At 34.2% G+C, this 11,438-nt stretch overlaps 1 protein-coding gene across 1 annotated transcript; it reads right to left on the bottom strand.

Annotated features, from left to right (window-relative positions):
- Window positions 1–3,583: 3,583 nt before the first annotated feature.
- Window positions 3,584–11,237, bottom strand: ITFG1 (integrin alpha FG-GAP repeat containing 1; the record flags this gene model as incomplete). The annotated part of the gene is made up of 4 exons (XM_008585702.1): window positions 3,584–3,986; window positions 7,106–7,223; window positions 10,076–10,158; window positions 11,106–11,237. Coding segments are annotated over 4 exons (393 nt in total), but the record flags the coding sequence as incomplete, so codon positions are not given.
- Between the last annotated feature and the right edge of the window lie 201 nt (window positions 11,238–11,438).

Here is an 11,438-nt window from a genome sequence, read left to right as displayed (position 1 = left end):
AGTTTAATTCTATTATAGTCTGAAAATCTACTTTGTATGATTTCTATTCTTTTATATTTCGTAAGGTTTGTTTTATGGCCCAGAATAAGGTCTATCTTGGTGAATGTTCCATGTGCACTTAAAAAGACTATATTTTGCTGCTGTTTAGAGTGTTATATAAACATCCATTGGGTTATGTTAATTCATAGTATTTTTTGGGTCATCTCTAAGTGTTCTGATTTTTTTGCCTACTTTGTCTTTCAGTTACTGTAAAGGAGTATTGATGTCTCCAACTTAAATTGTGGGCTTGTCTATTTCTCTTTTTTGTCTGTTAGTTTTTATGTTATACATTTAACTTCTGCACATTTAGAATTTTCATGTCAAGAAGAGGGGAATGATCTTGGGTGAGTCTGCCCTCCTTGTATCATGCTAACAGCTGAATACTGATAGCAGTCCCAGAAATTAGAGTAATAAATCCTTTATTCTTGGTGGAGGGTCTGGACACCACACTACAGCATCCACCAGGAAGATTCAGGTATTTTTCTTGTTGAGTCTGTTCTGGTGCTGTTTTCTTAGGAATTGGCCCATTTTATATAAACTTTCAAATTCATTTGTATAATTGTTCTCAAAGTCTTCCTCTATTTGTTTTAACAAATACGTCATCTGTAGTTAAATATTTTTCATTTCTGCTATTGGTGTGTCTGTTTTCTTTTTCTTGAAAGAAGCTCTTGGGGCAGCCTGTAACCAATAACTGATGAATGTGGGGGCATAAATGCCCAGCCTTGTTACCCGACTTGGGACAGTTTAGGAGACAGGACAGGTTATCCATCTCTGAACTCAATGTAGTGAGGCATTCCACTGAGAATGCACCACAACTTGATTTCCCCCTCTGCCCAATCTTGCTTCATCCCTTCACCTTTGTACAATTGTTGATCAAGAGCACTCCCTAATCAGTTTTATCAGACTTTTAAAATAACTGGTCAGGTGATATAAAGCCAGGCTGCAAGTCATCATAAGAGCTGGTTTTCCTTTAGTTCACCTATATACTGAGGAGTAAGACCTTAAGGGTCTTAGATTAATCCTAAGAATACTGTTAAGGTCTATTGGACACAATTTAAGTTTTTGAGTTTTTTTTTTTTAAGAAGTTCTGGTTATTTGCAAAGATGGAGAAATGGAAAGGGCTTGCTGTGGATTGATTGAATTGTGTCCCCCAAAGTTCATATATTAGAAGTTTAATTCCCACTGTACCTGTTGAGGGTGGGAAATCCTATTATGGTAATTGAAAGGTGGGGGCTTGAAGAGGTGATTGGATTGTAGGACCATACCATAGTGAATGGATTAATAATGGTGGTCAGGGGCATGGTTCTGAGGGCTTTAAAAGGAGAGCATGTGAGAGTCTCTCTCTGCTCTGCAATTTTCTGCCACGTGAGACCCCTGGGTCACTGTCGCCACCACCAGATGTGTTCCCTGGACTTTGGACTTGCCAGCCTCCAAAACCGTAAGCAATAAATTTTGTTTTCTTTATAAATCACCCAGTTCCAGATATTTTGTTATAAGCAACAGAAATGGATTAATACAGGGCTAGTCCAAATAAATGGTGAATTAACACATATTTACAGTATCTTCAAAATGATTATTAAGTCATAATTACTTCTCTTAGTTTGGAAAAGGAGGATCATAGGCATACGATCAATGGGAGAAATGTCAGAAAATGTTTTCTTTGGTCACTGAAATCGGAAATGGGAGGGAATAAAAGAACCAACACTTATCAAGTACCTTCTACGTACAAATTGCCATTTTTGACTCAAAATAGTCATTTAAGGTAGATATCATTCACTGTCCTTGTTTTACAGATAAAGAAAACAAAGGTCAAAGAGATAACGTGACTGATTCAAAGTCACAAAATGGGGGAGCTGGGTTCTGAATTTAGATTTGGCTGACCTCAATTAAAGTCTTGTTCTTTTTCCACTACAATATTCAGAATTAATACAAAGGTCTTTATTACTGATTCTCAATGTTGTGACACATTTTTTATCTGCTGCTCCTTAAAAAAATGATATTACAGTTGTGTTCAGAGATATAGAAACAGTATTAATGTCACAGATTGTATTTTTAATGGTCATTAACATTTCATTTGTCTGTAACACAACTCCTTGTAGACCCTGACTCCAAATGAGTTTTAAAACTCATGCTATGTCCACTAAAGGATACTAAGCCAAACTGTCTTTGGGAAAGTGTGGTATTGTGCCTGGCACAGTGTTGTGGGTTTACAGCTCTTTAGTGAATTTGAGTATTGTAGTCAGGATAGTCCCATCTTGCCCCTGATTCCCAAACAGGCAATGGGCAAGTCACCTTACCTCAGTCACATGTGATTTATACCTTATAACCTCTAAGGCCTCTTCATGTTCCAAAATAATTATTGAAAAACTCACCACAGTACTTTGTTCCAATAAGGAATGTTTATTAAGAAGACATATTAACATGCTTAGAATACAAAGTAAAACACTTAAACACATGCCACTTTCACTGAACTGTAAAGAAATAAAATAACATGAAGAACAAAATTAATTGTTTTCAGAGAAATTTTTGTGTTTTATAGCTATCACATGCCCATTGCATATTAGAAAAATTTTAGATTGATATATAAACATTTTTCCCAATCTTAGATTTAAGTCTTCTTAAAGTAACTTTTTGGCAATGTGAACTTCAAAATATAAAATTTGCATTGAAGTCTGAATGTAAATTATAAACTACTCCAAACCTTTGAAAATAGAAATGTGATTGAAGATTTGCATTCCCAGATGCTGCCTACAGCAGTTTCCTTTCAAGAAATCAAATGCTCTTCATTATCATGATAAGGATCAATTTTCAAATGAAAATTTTTAGGACACATTAATTCTTGAAGGGTACTATAATATCATTTTTAGTTAATATAAACAAATAATCTTTATATAAGATGTCAACCACCAAGAATTTAGGTTTTCCCAAGAATACGATTTCCTTATGCCTGAAAATAAAATTCTATTGAGTCTATTTGTAGAAGTCCAATAAAATCGTCTGTAAATATTAATAATGACAACTACCACTTATTGAGTACTTACTCTGTGCTAGGCACAAAGCTAAGCACTTTACATACATCATCCCATTTAATGTTTACAGTAACTCAAGTGAATAGGTATTATTAGCCCCACTTTATAAACAAGAAAACTGAGGCTTACAGAGGTTAAGAAATAGCCAAGTTCAGGGCCGGCCCGGTGGCACACTGCTACAGTGCGCCGCTTGGGAAGCGCGGCGGCGCTCACGGACGCAACACTGAGGGTTGTGATCCGTTGCCGGTCACGAAAAAAGACAAAAAGGAAAAAAAAAAAAAAAGAAATAGCCAAGTTCAAACAATAACTTTGTGATTTGTGGGACCAGAAGTTTAAGGCAAGTCTGTCTTACTTTTATTCCAAAGCCAGTGTTCAGTCACTATGCCATCAATAGAGGGACTGCTGACCTGCTGTGATGAAGGTAAATTTTTAATAACTTTATCTGTGATATATTTCCAAAAGTATAATTTGCATTGTTAGAAGAAGCAAGACCAATTGAAGTGGAACACAAAAAATCCTGCTCGTTTAAATATTTTTATTTGTACATGTCTTTTTCCATCATCATTACTCTAATAGGACTACAAATACATAAACACCAGAGTACATGCAACACATTCCACAAAAGAACAAAAACGTAGAGCACTATTGAAGAAAGAACCCAAATTTTTGTATACAAAGTGGTTAAAAAAAATCTTTGTGACAGTCAGATCATATTTATTTGAATACTTTGCAATAATTACCAAGAGATGCATCATTTATAAATAATATTCAAAATCCCCTATTTTCTTCTATAAGCAGAATTTAGTGTTTCAACTAATCAAGTGAATAGTCATTCCATTACATAATATTAAAGGCAAGTCACATAGCATCAAAATGAAACCGATGAGCTTCTTGTCGTTTTTCTCTATCATCTGCTTTCTGAAAAAGAATTTTACATTGGTTTATAAGCGATAGGAAAATGTTAAGAAAAGGCTCATATCTGAAACACGAAGTGATTAATTAAAAAAAAAAAAAGCCCTCAGCAATTAGTAGATAATAGGTGTGATCTTGTAATGCAGTAATCTTATGAAATATTTTTGTAGTTTAGAGTGGCTATTTTATAATTAAATGGTCTAGTTGAATTTAAAAACCAAGAAATGTTCCTTAAATACTTAGATTGTTAGCATTTATTACTTATTTGAAGGTAGGAGTAAGTATTAGGTTCTATAAGGATAGAATCGACAATTGATTGCATTTTGCCCCCATTCTTAACACTGATTTTAATAAATCTAAACTAATTATATTAAAGTACATTAGTTATTTTTTTTGTTAACCTTTTGATTTAGCAGATATTTATTGACCCACTGCTCCTAGCAAGGTGCTGTACTTGGTATATAGAAGGATTAAAAAATCCCTCAGTTTTGTATTTTGTTCTCTAGGAACTTAAAGTGTAGAAAGAAAAACACAGAACATACTGTATAACTGTGCTTCAGGATAAAAAGTGAAAAATATTATCAATATTCTGAGTAAGAGATTACTTCTAGGTTTCGGTGAGGGAAAGGAAAGCTTTGATAAGACAGTATTTTTGGAAGAGGGGGTGGAAGGGACATTCATGCCAAGCTGGGGAGGTGGGCAACGTGAGTAATCATGGGAAGTCTGGAAGGAGCATGGAATATGAGAAAGGAACTGATAAGAAATAAGACTGGGGGCTGGCCCGGTGGCGCACTGCTACAGTGCGTCGCTTGGGACCGCGGTGGCGCTCCCGCCGAGGGTTCGTATCCCACATACAGACCGGTTCCCGCTCACTGGCTGAGTGAGGTGTGGGAGCAACACCGAGGGTTGCGATCCCGTTGCCGGTCCCGGTCCGGTACGGGTGCAACACTGGGGGTTGCGATCCGTTGCCCGACACGAAAAAAGACAAAAAGGAAAAAAAAGAAATAAGACTGGAAAGGTATATTGTGGACTCACATGGAAGTAATATGAAGGCCAGGCTAAGGAGTTTATGCACCAGAGGTTTTTGAGCAGGGGAGTGACATGATTAAGGCTAAACTTAATGATGAATAATATGGCAGCACTGTGATAAATGGAATGGAAAGGGAAAGAATGGAATCAGAGCAGGTAGGATTTAAGAAGAGGATGAACTAAAATAAAGCAGTGGCAGTAGGAATGCAGTAGTGGGGTCAGCTGAAGAGATTCTTATGAAGGCAGAATCAACAAGGCAACTGATTAAATCTCGTAAGAAACAGGAGAGGAGAGACAAAGCCTTGAATACTGGTTTTGAGGTGCTTGTAAATAATCTAGGTAGAGATATCATGGCGACGGCTGAAATGGGGGAAAAGAGTTTTAAAGAGATGAGGACTGGGATATTGAGGTAGTAACTGAAGCCATGATTTTAGATGCAATTGGCAGGGAAAGTGTAGAAAGAAGAGTGCTTAGCTTGACACTGTGGAAAGCTAGCACTGAGGAAATGGCAGAAAGGAGCAGCCGACACGTGAAAAAATGGTCAAAGAGGTAGAAGAAGAATCACAGTGCCACAGGAGACACAGTATATACATGGTCATATACATGCTTATATTTGAAACTTCAATTTTTGCCAGTGCATCATTATTATTATAAACCTACAATGTTATGCTGTAATTAAATTTCCTTACAAATTAATGAAATTAATTTCCTTTCCTTCATAGGTCAAGAGCTAAATAATATTTCAGGCTGCGTTTTGATACTTCTGGACAAAGTATGGAGGATTATCCTTGATCTTACCTCTCAAGTTGTAAACTTAAAATTAACTGAATATGTATTTTATGTTATTGTTTTTGATATGAAAAGAAGTGGTTTTTTTTGATGGACAAACCTATGAACATTTATCAGAAAAATTAACATGTTCTCTTTTTTCATAAGTTAAAATAAAACAGACTAAATTTAGTTAGCAAAAAATAATTATGAGGGGCAAAACAATCCAAAGAGAATAGCTGCAAAAAAAGGAAAAACACCTTTGTTTTGTGACACAAAGAAGTTCTTTGTTCGGGGTATTATTGGAAACTACTAGTTATATATTTCATATATATTCGTATACAAATAGAAATTAGCTTTTCCAATTTATATTTAAATCTATGGTGATCTTTTTTTTCTTCACATAAGCATTGCATAAAAATCTACATTTTGAGGAGTTTTGTTTTCAATTATTATTTAGGGTGTTATACTAAAAAACAGAATTTAGTTTACTTGATAGATAGAAAAGATGTGTATTTCTTTACTAGTAACTTTCTATCTAGACCTTGAGAAAATCATTTAACCTCTTGCATCTGTGATCTAATTCTTTAAAAGTGATAGATGTTAATCTTGGAAAAGGAATGTCCTTGGCTCTATCAGTAGATAATGAGCACAGGCTCATTTAAAAAAAATGATGATTATTTTTCAGGCTGTTATGAAATTGTTTCTAATTAAGTTTTTCTCTATGTTTGGCAATTTTTGGGTGATCACTTTAGTAAAGTTGTACAGCATCAAACTTTTAAAATAAATAGTCTTGTCCTGTGATTTGTATGAATTGATAAGCAACATTAGTAACTTCAGGGGATAAAAGAAATTATCATCAATAAAATGACACCCTGGACAGAACTTGAAAAATAAGGAAATCTTTGTTATGTGAAAAAAGTTTCAAATAAATATAGTGTTTTTTTTTTTCCTTTTTGTCTTTTTTCGTGACCGGCAACGGATCGCAACCCTCAGTGTTGCGCCCGTACCGGACCGGGACCGGCAACGGGATTGCAACCCTCGGTGTTGCTCCCGCACCTCGCTCAGCCAGTGAGTGGCCGGTCTGTATGTGGGATCCGAACCCTCGGCGGGAGCGCCGCCACGCTCCCAAGCGGCACACTGTAGCAGTGCGCCACCGGGCCGGCCCCTAAATATAGTGTTTTTAAAGAGCAATATATTACTAAATAAATTAACCAAAGTTAAAGTTTCATTTAAATAAACAAACCTTTTCCAATATAGTGTTTTTAAAGACCAATATATTACTAAATAAATTAACCAAAGTTAAAGTTTCATTTAAATAAACAAACCTTTTCCTGCCAATGTAAAATGCCAATTATTGCCAAGATGAAAACACAGACACCGATGAGAGCTATCGCAGTAAGCAGAACAATGTTACTTGGTGTAAGATACAGTTTGGCACTCCAGCTGTACACAGAAACAGAAAAATTAAAATTACAAATTATAACTGAAATACAATAAGCTTATACTGAGACAAAAAGGCAAAATATTGCCAGTTCTTTGCAAGAAAAAAAAAAGCAAAATAGCTTATTAATTAATGAAACTAATGAAACTATTAATTAATGAAATTAATTAATGATTTATTTATTAAATCACTCACCCATCCATTCACTCATTATAAATAAAACAAAAGTAATTACATTTAGATAATGCTAAGAATATTGATGATCCTGCAAAGTTCATATTTTACTCAGAGAATTTCTGATGAGATATTTCATTTTCTTTTCTCAAGTTTGATCCTGTGAGAATTATTCTTAAGTAAACTTATCAAGGATACTTTGGACAATCTCAGAATTTTTTTCATCTTAATTGACCTGCTGATTTTGAAACCCTGAATGCCAAGGCTATGTAGTCACATGATTTCTTCTTTTTCCTTCAAATCAGAATTTCCACAGCTATCACATGTTTCAGAAACATATGTGGTTACATGATTTCTACAAGGCTTCTGTATCGTCTTATTTTTGACCGCTGTCCACCTACAAGGGTACTTCAAAAAGTAAGTGGAAAAATTAGAATTTAAAGATAATACATTAGAGTGCAGCCTTATAACACCAAGGTCATGGTTTTGGATCCCTGTACTGGTCAGCCACCAGAAAAAAAAGAGAAAGATAATACAAATATTTCCATGAACTTTTTGAAGCACCCTCATATGTAGCATGACCAACTAAAACAACTATATGCCCAAATGAGTATATATAGATTACTTGTGTAAAACTTTTACCATTTCTGTATCATCTTGGAGGGTTTACATTACTACAATGACTTTTAGGTTGAGACCTCTAAAAATATCACCTTTAGTCCCTCACTGTTGTGGTAATATACAGACTGAAGGTCTTTAGCATGAATAGAACTAGCTCTTCCCTTCCAAAGCAGTCCATATAATATAGCACTTGCAAACCCTGAAAAGCCCAAAACCAAGGTCTATATCATCAACACTACAGGTGGTTATATACATAGAACTTTTCGATTTCCCTGGAAATAGATAATGGATATATTTTCATTTTAAAAGTTTAATAAAGATAAGATCATTCTGACAAATAGAAAATAGCTATTGATTTATTTAGGGATAATTAAAATGGATTGGCCCATAAGTTAATCTATATACACTCATTTGGACATATATTTGTTTTAGTTGGTCATGCTACATATGAGGGTGCTATCAGTTAGGCTCCAGTCAATAAATCTCAAAATACACTTCAAACTACAATCAATTTGGTTTTTATTATGTACATAAACTTGAAAAGAATATATATATTTTTTTCCTTTTTTTGTCTTTTTTCGTGACTGGTAACAGGATCGCAACCCTTGGTGTCATGCCCGTACCGCGACTGGCAACGGGATCGCAACCCTCGGTGTCACGCCCGCACCACGCTCAACCAGTGAGTGGACCGGTCTCTATATGGGATCCGAACCCTCAGCGGGAGCGCCACCGCACTCCCAAACGCCGCACTCTACTGAGTGTGCCACCGGGCCGGCCCAAAAAATAATATTTCTTTGGAAAGAACAAGAGAAACATGAAAATGTTCAGATTATGGAAGGAAGCTATAGCAGAATTTTCTGGAAATTCAGAAGAGTAAGTAAACCTTAAGAAAGTAAATACTGTTAATTAGTTGAGGTTAGCTACTCTCAGTACCTTACTCATACTAAAAAAAAAAAAAAACTTCTTTCATGATTTTTTTGGTAGTTCTAGTTTTGAAACAGATATTTAAAAAATCAGGAATATACGCATTTTGGTTAAAAAAAAAAGTAGGACGAAAGCCAATCCTCAGTTTCCTACTCAGAGGCAGTCACTGTTTCTTGCATATCCTTTCAGAGATATTTTATATATGTGTAAATGAGTCATGATATTGCACTATATAGAAGTACCTACCATACTTTATATGGTTTCCTACTCATGGTCCAGATTTTCTAGCTTTGTTATAAATTTCATGTATAGAAAACTAAAACATACAATACAGCCTAAAAAATGTGACTCATGTTGATATCAGTCGAGTATATTTTTCCCAGTGAAATTTAAATGTTAGTGAATACCTTCATACTACTTTAAAAAGATAATACTTTTAAAAAATTTAAAAAATACTTTAAAAAGAAAAGAATCAACCTAGTAATTTAAATGAACAAAGATACAAATTAAGGATTTGAAGTTAAACACTATATTATGAAAGGCATGTATTCTGCTAATAAGGATAAAGATACCTACTGTTCACTAACTATATGCTCAGCACTGTTTTAACTGTATTTCATCTTCATCCTATCTTCCATTCTACAGATGCAGAAATTGAGCCTCAGAGAGGACAAAGGACTAGCTTCCCAATCTTGTGGTTAGTCAGCAGTGGAGGTGAGTTTTTCTAGCCTACCTCTATTTGACTCCAAAATTTATGACTCACCACTGTGAAATATATACCACTTCTTAAAGAATGTATTAAAAAGATCACTGCTAACAAAAAATTTAGTATCCTGAAATTTTAGAGTTTATAGCTAGTAAACTGAAGACTAATTTATTTAAGCAGAATATATATAAATCCCTAATTAGTTAACCTGCTGTTTTTCTAATAGGATTGAGTTTGTTTTTCATGAAAAATGTTAGGGACCTTTTCTGTAGGTATGTCTAGTCATTTAAAGTTTGCTGTAAGCAAATTAAATGATGGTCCTTTATGGGAACACAGCAGGAATTAAAGAGAGATTTTAAAAGACATAACTATATCTATGATTCAGAGTTGACAGTATCTTTATCAAATTCAGTTCAAGAAAGACATTACCTTCGAGGGACATTGTGAGGGTATGGAATGACAATTAGCTGCGAATTTGGAATGATTGCAGTCCACTCTTGTTTTCGTATAGACTGGAAAAAGAATTTAAGAACATTTAACATCCAGGGCATTTGAAAAACACAATTATTATTCTAAATAAATAAGAAAAAACCTCAAATACTTTGAGAAACTGAAATCCTAAGTGTAGGATTAAGCAAAATTTATGTATATTAAGCCCAAAATAGGGCTCCTGTTCCATCTGTTGGAAAAACTTTCCGATCTTTTCAGTGAAGGATTATATTTGTGTCTTATGAATTCATTCATTCAACAAGTATTTATTGGACACTTATGTAGCAGAAACTGTACAAAGAGCGATGTACAAATGCTGCTTAGAGGTGAAATTCAAGTTGGCAGGAGATGAAGTAAATAACAGTATTATTACACATATTATACACATACATATATAACATATACATAAATATAATGCTATTTTACTTAGGTTAGTAAAATATTTTACTTATGCATATTAGGTGATGAAAAATGTTAAGAAGAAAAGGCAGGAAGGAGGTATAGGTGGGTTTGTGANAGGTGAAATTCAAGTTGGCAGGAGATGAAGTAAATAACAGTATTATTACACATATTATACATATACATATATAACATATACATAAATATAATGCTATTTTACTTATGTTAGTAAAATATTTTACTTATGCGTTTACTTAGGTTAGTAAAATATTTTACTTATGCATATTAGGTGATGAAAAATGTTAAGAAGAAAAGGCAGGAAGGAGGTATAGGTGGGTTTGTGAGGTTTATGGGAGAGGAAATGGAAAAACTATACAATATCTTCAAATCATGATGTGCTCTGTGTAAGATAAGCTCAGACAGGTCACTACTAATTAATTCTTTAGAGACAATAAAAAATATTGAATCATTTGAATTAAAATTCAATTGGGTTCAAATTATTGAATTCAAATATTTAAATAGTGAATATTAAAACACAGATTAATTGTAAATGAACTGAGTTTTTACTCACCTTCTCTCCAGATGGGCGAGGAATACCAACATAAAGATGGTCAAGAAAATTTGCACTTCGGCCTAAACCAAGTACGTTGTATGGTAGTTGGAGAGCTAAATGTGCTGACTGGCTGAGCTGTCCAGCTAGATTTATTTAAAAAAAAAAAAAATATATAAATATATATATATATATTTATATATTTCTTTAGAAACATTGCTCTCATCAGATATTTAAATGGTAAAATGTTACAAATTTAGGTATTAGAACTTTAAGTACAAAAATGTGAAATGTGCGGAGAAAAAGGAAATCTCATACATTGTTGGTGGGACTGCAAAATGGTGCAGCCTCTAT

This window comes from Galeopterus variegatus, unplaced genomic scaffold, assembly GCF_000696425.1.
Source record: "Galeopterus variegatus unplaced genomic scaffold, G_variegatus-3.0.2 Scaffold3676, whole genome shotgun sequence".
Classification (NCBI taxonomy): domain Eukaryota; kingdom Metazoa; phylum Chordata; class Mammalia; order Dermoptera; family Cynocephalidae; genus Galeopterus; species Galeopterus variegatus.
This window is presented reverse-complemented; position numbering and strand designations above follow the sequence as displayed.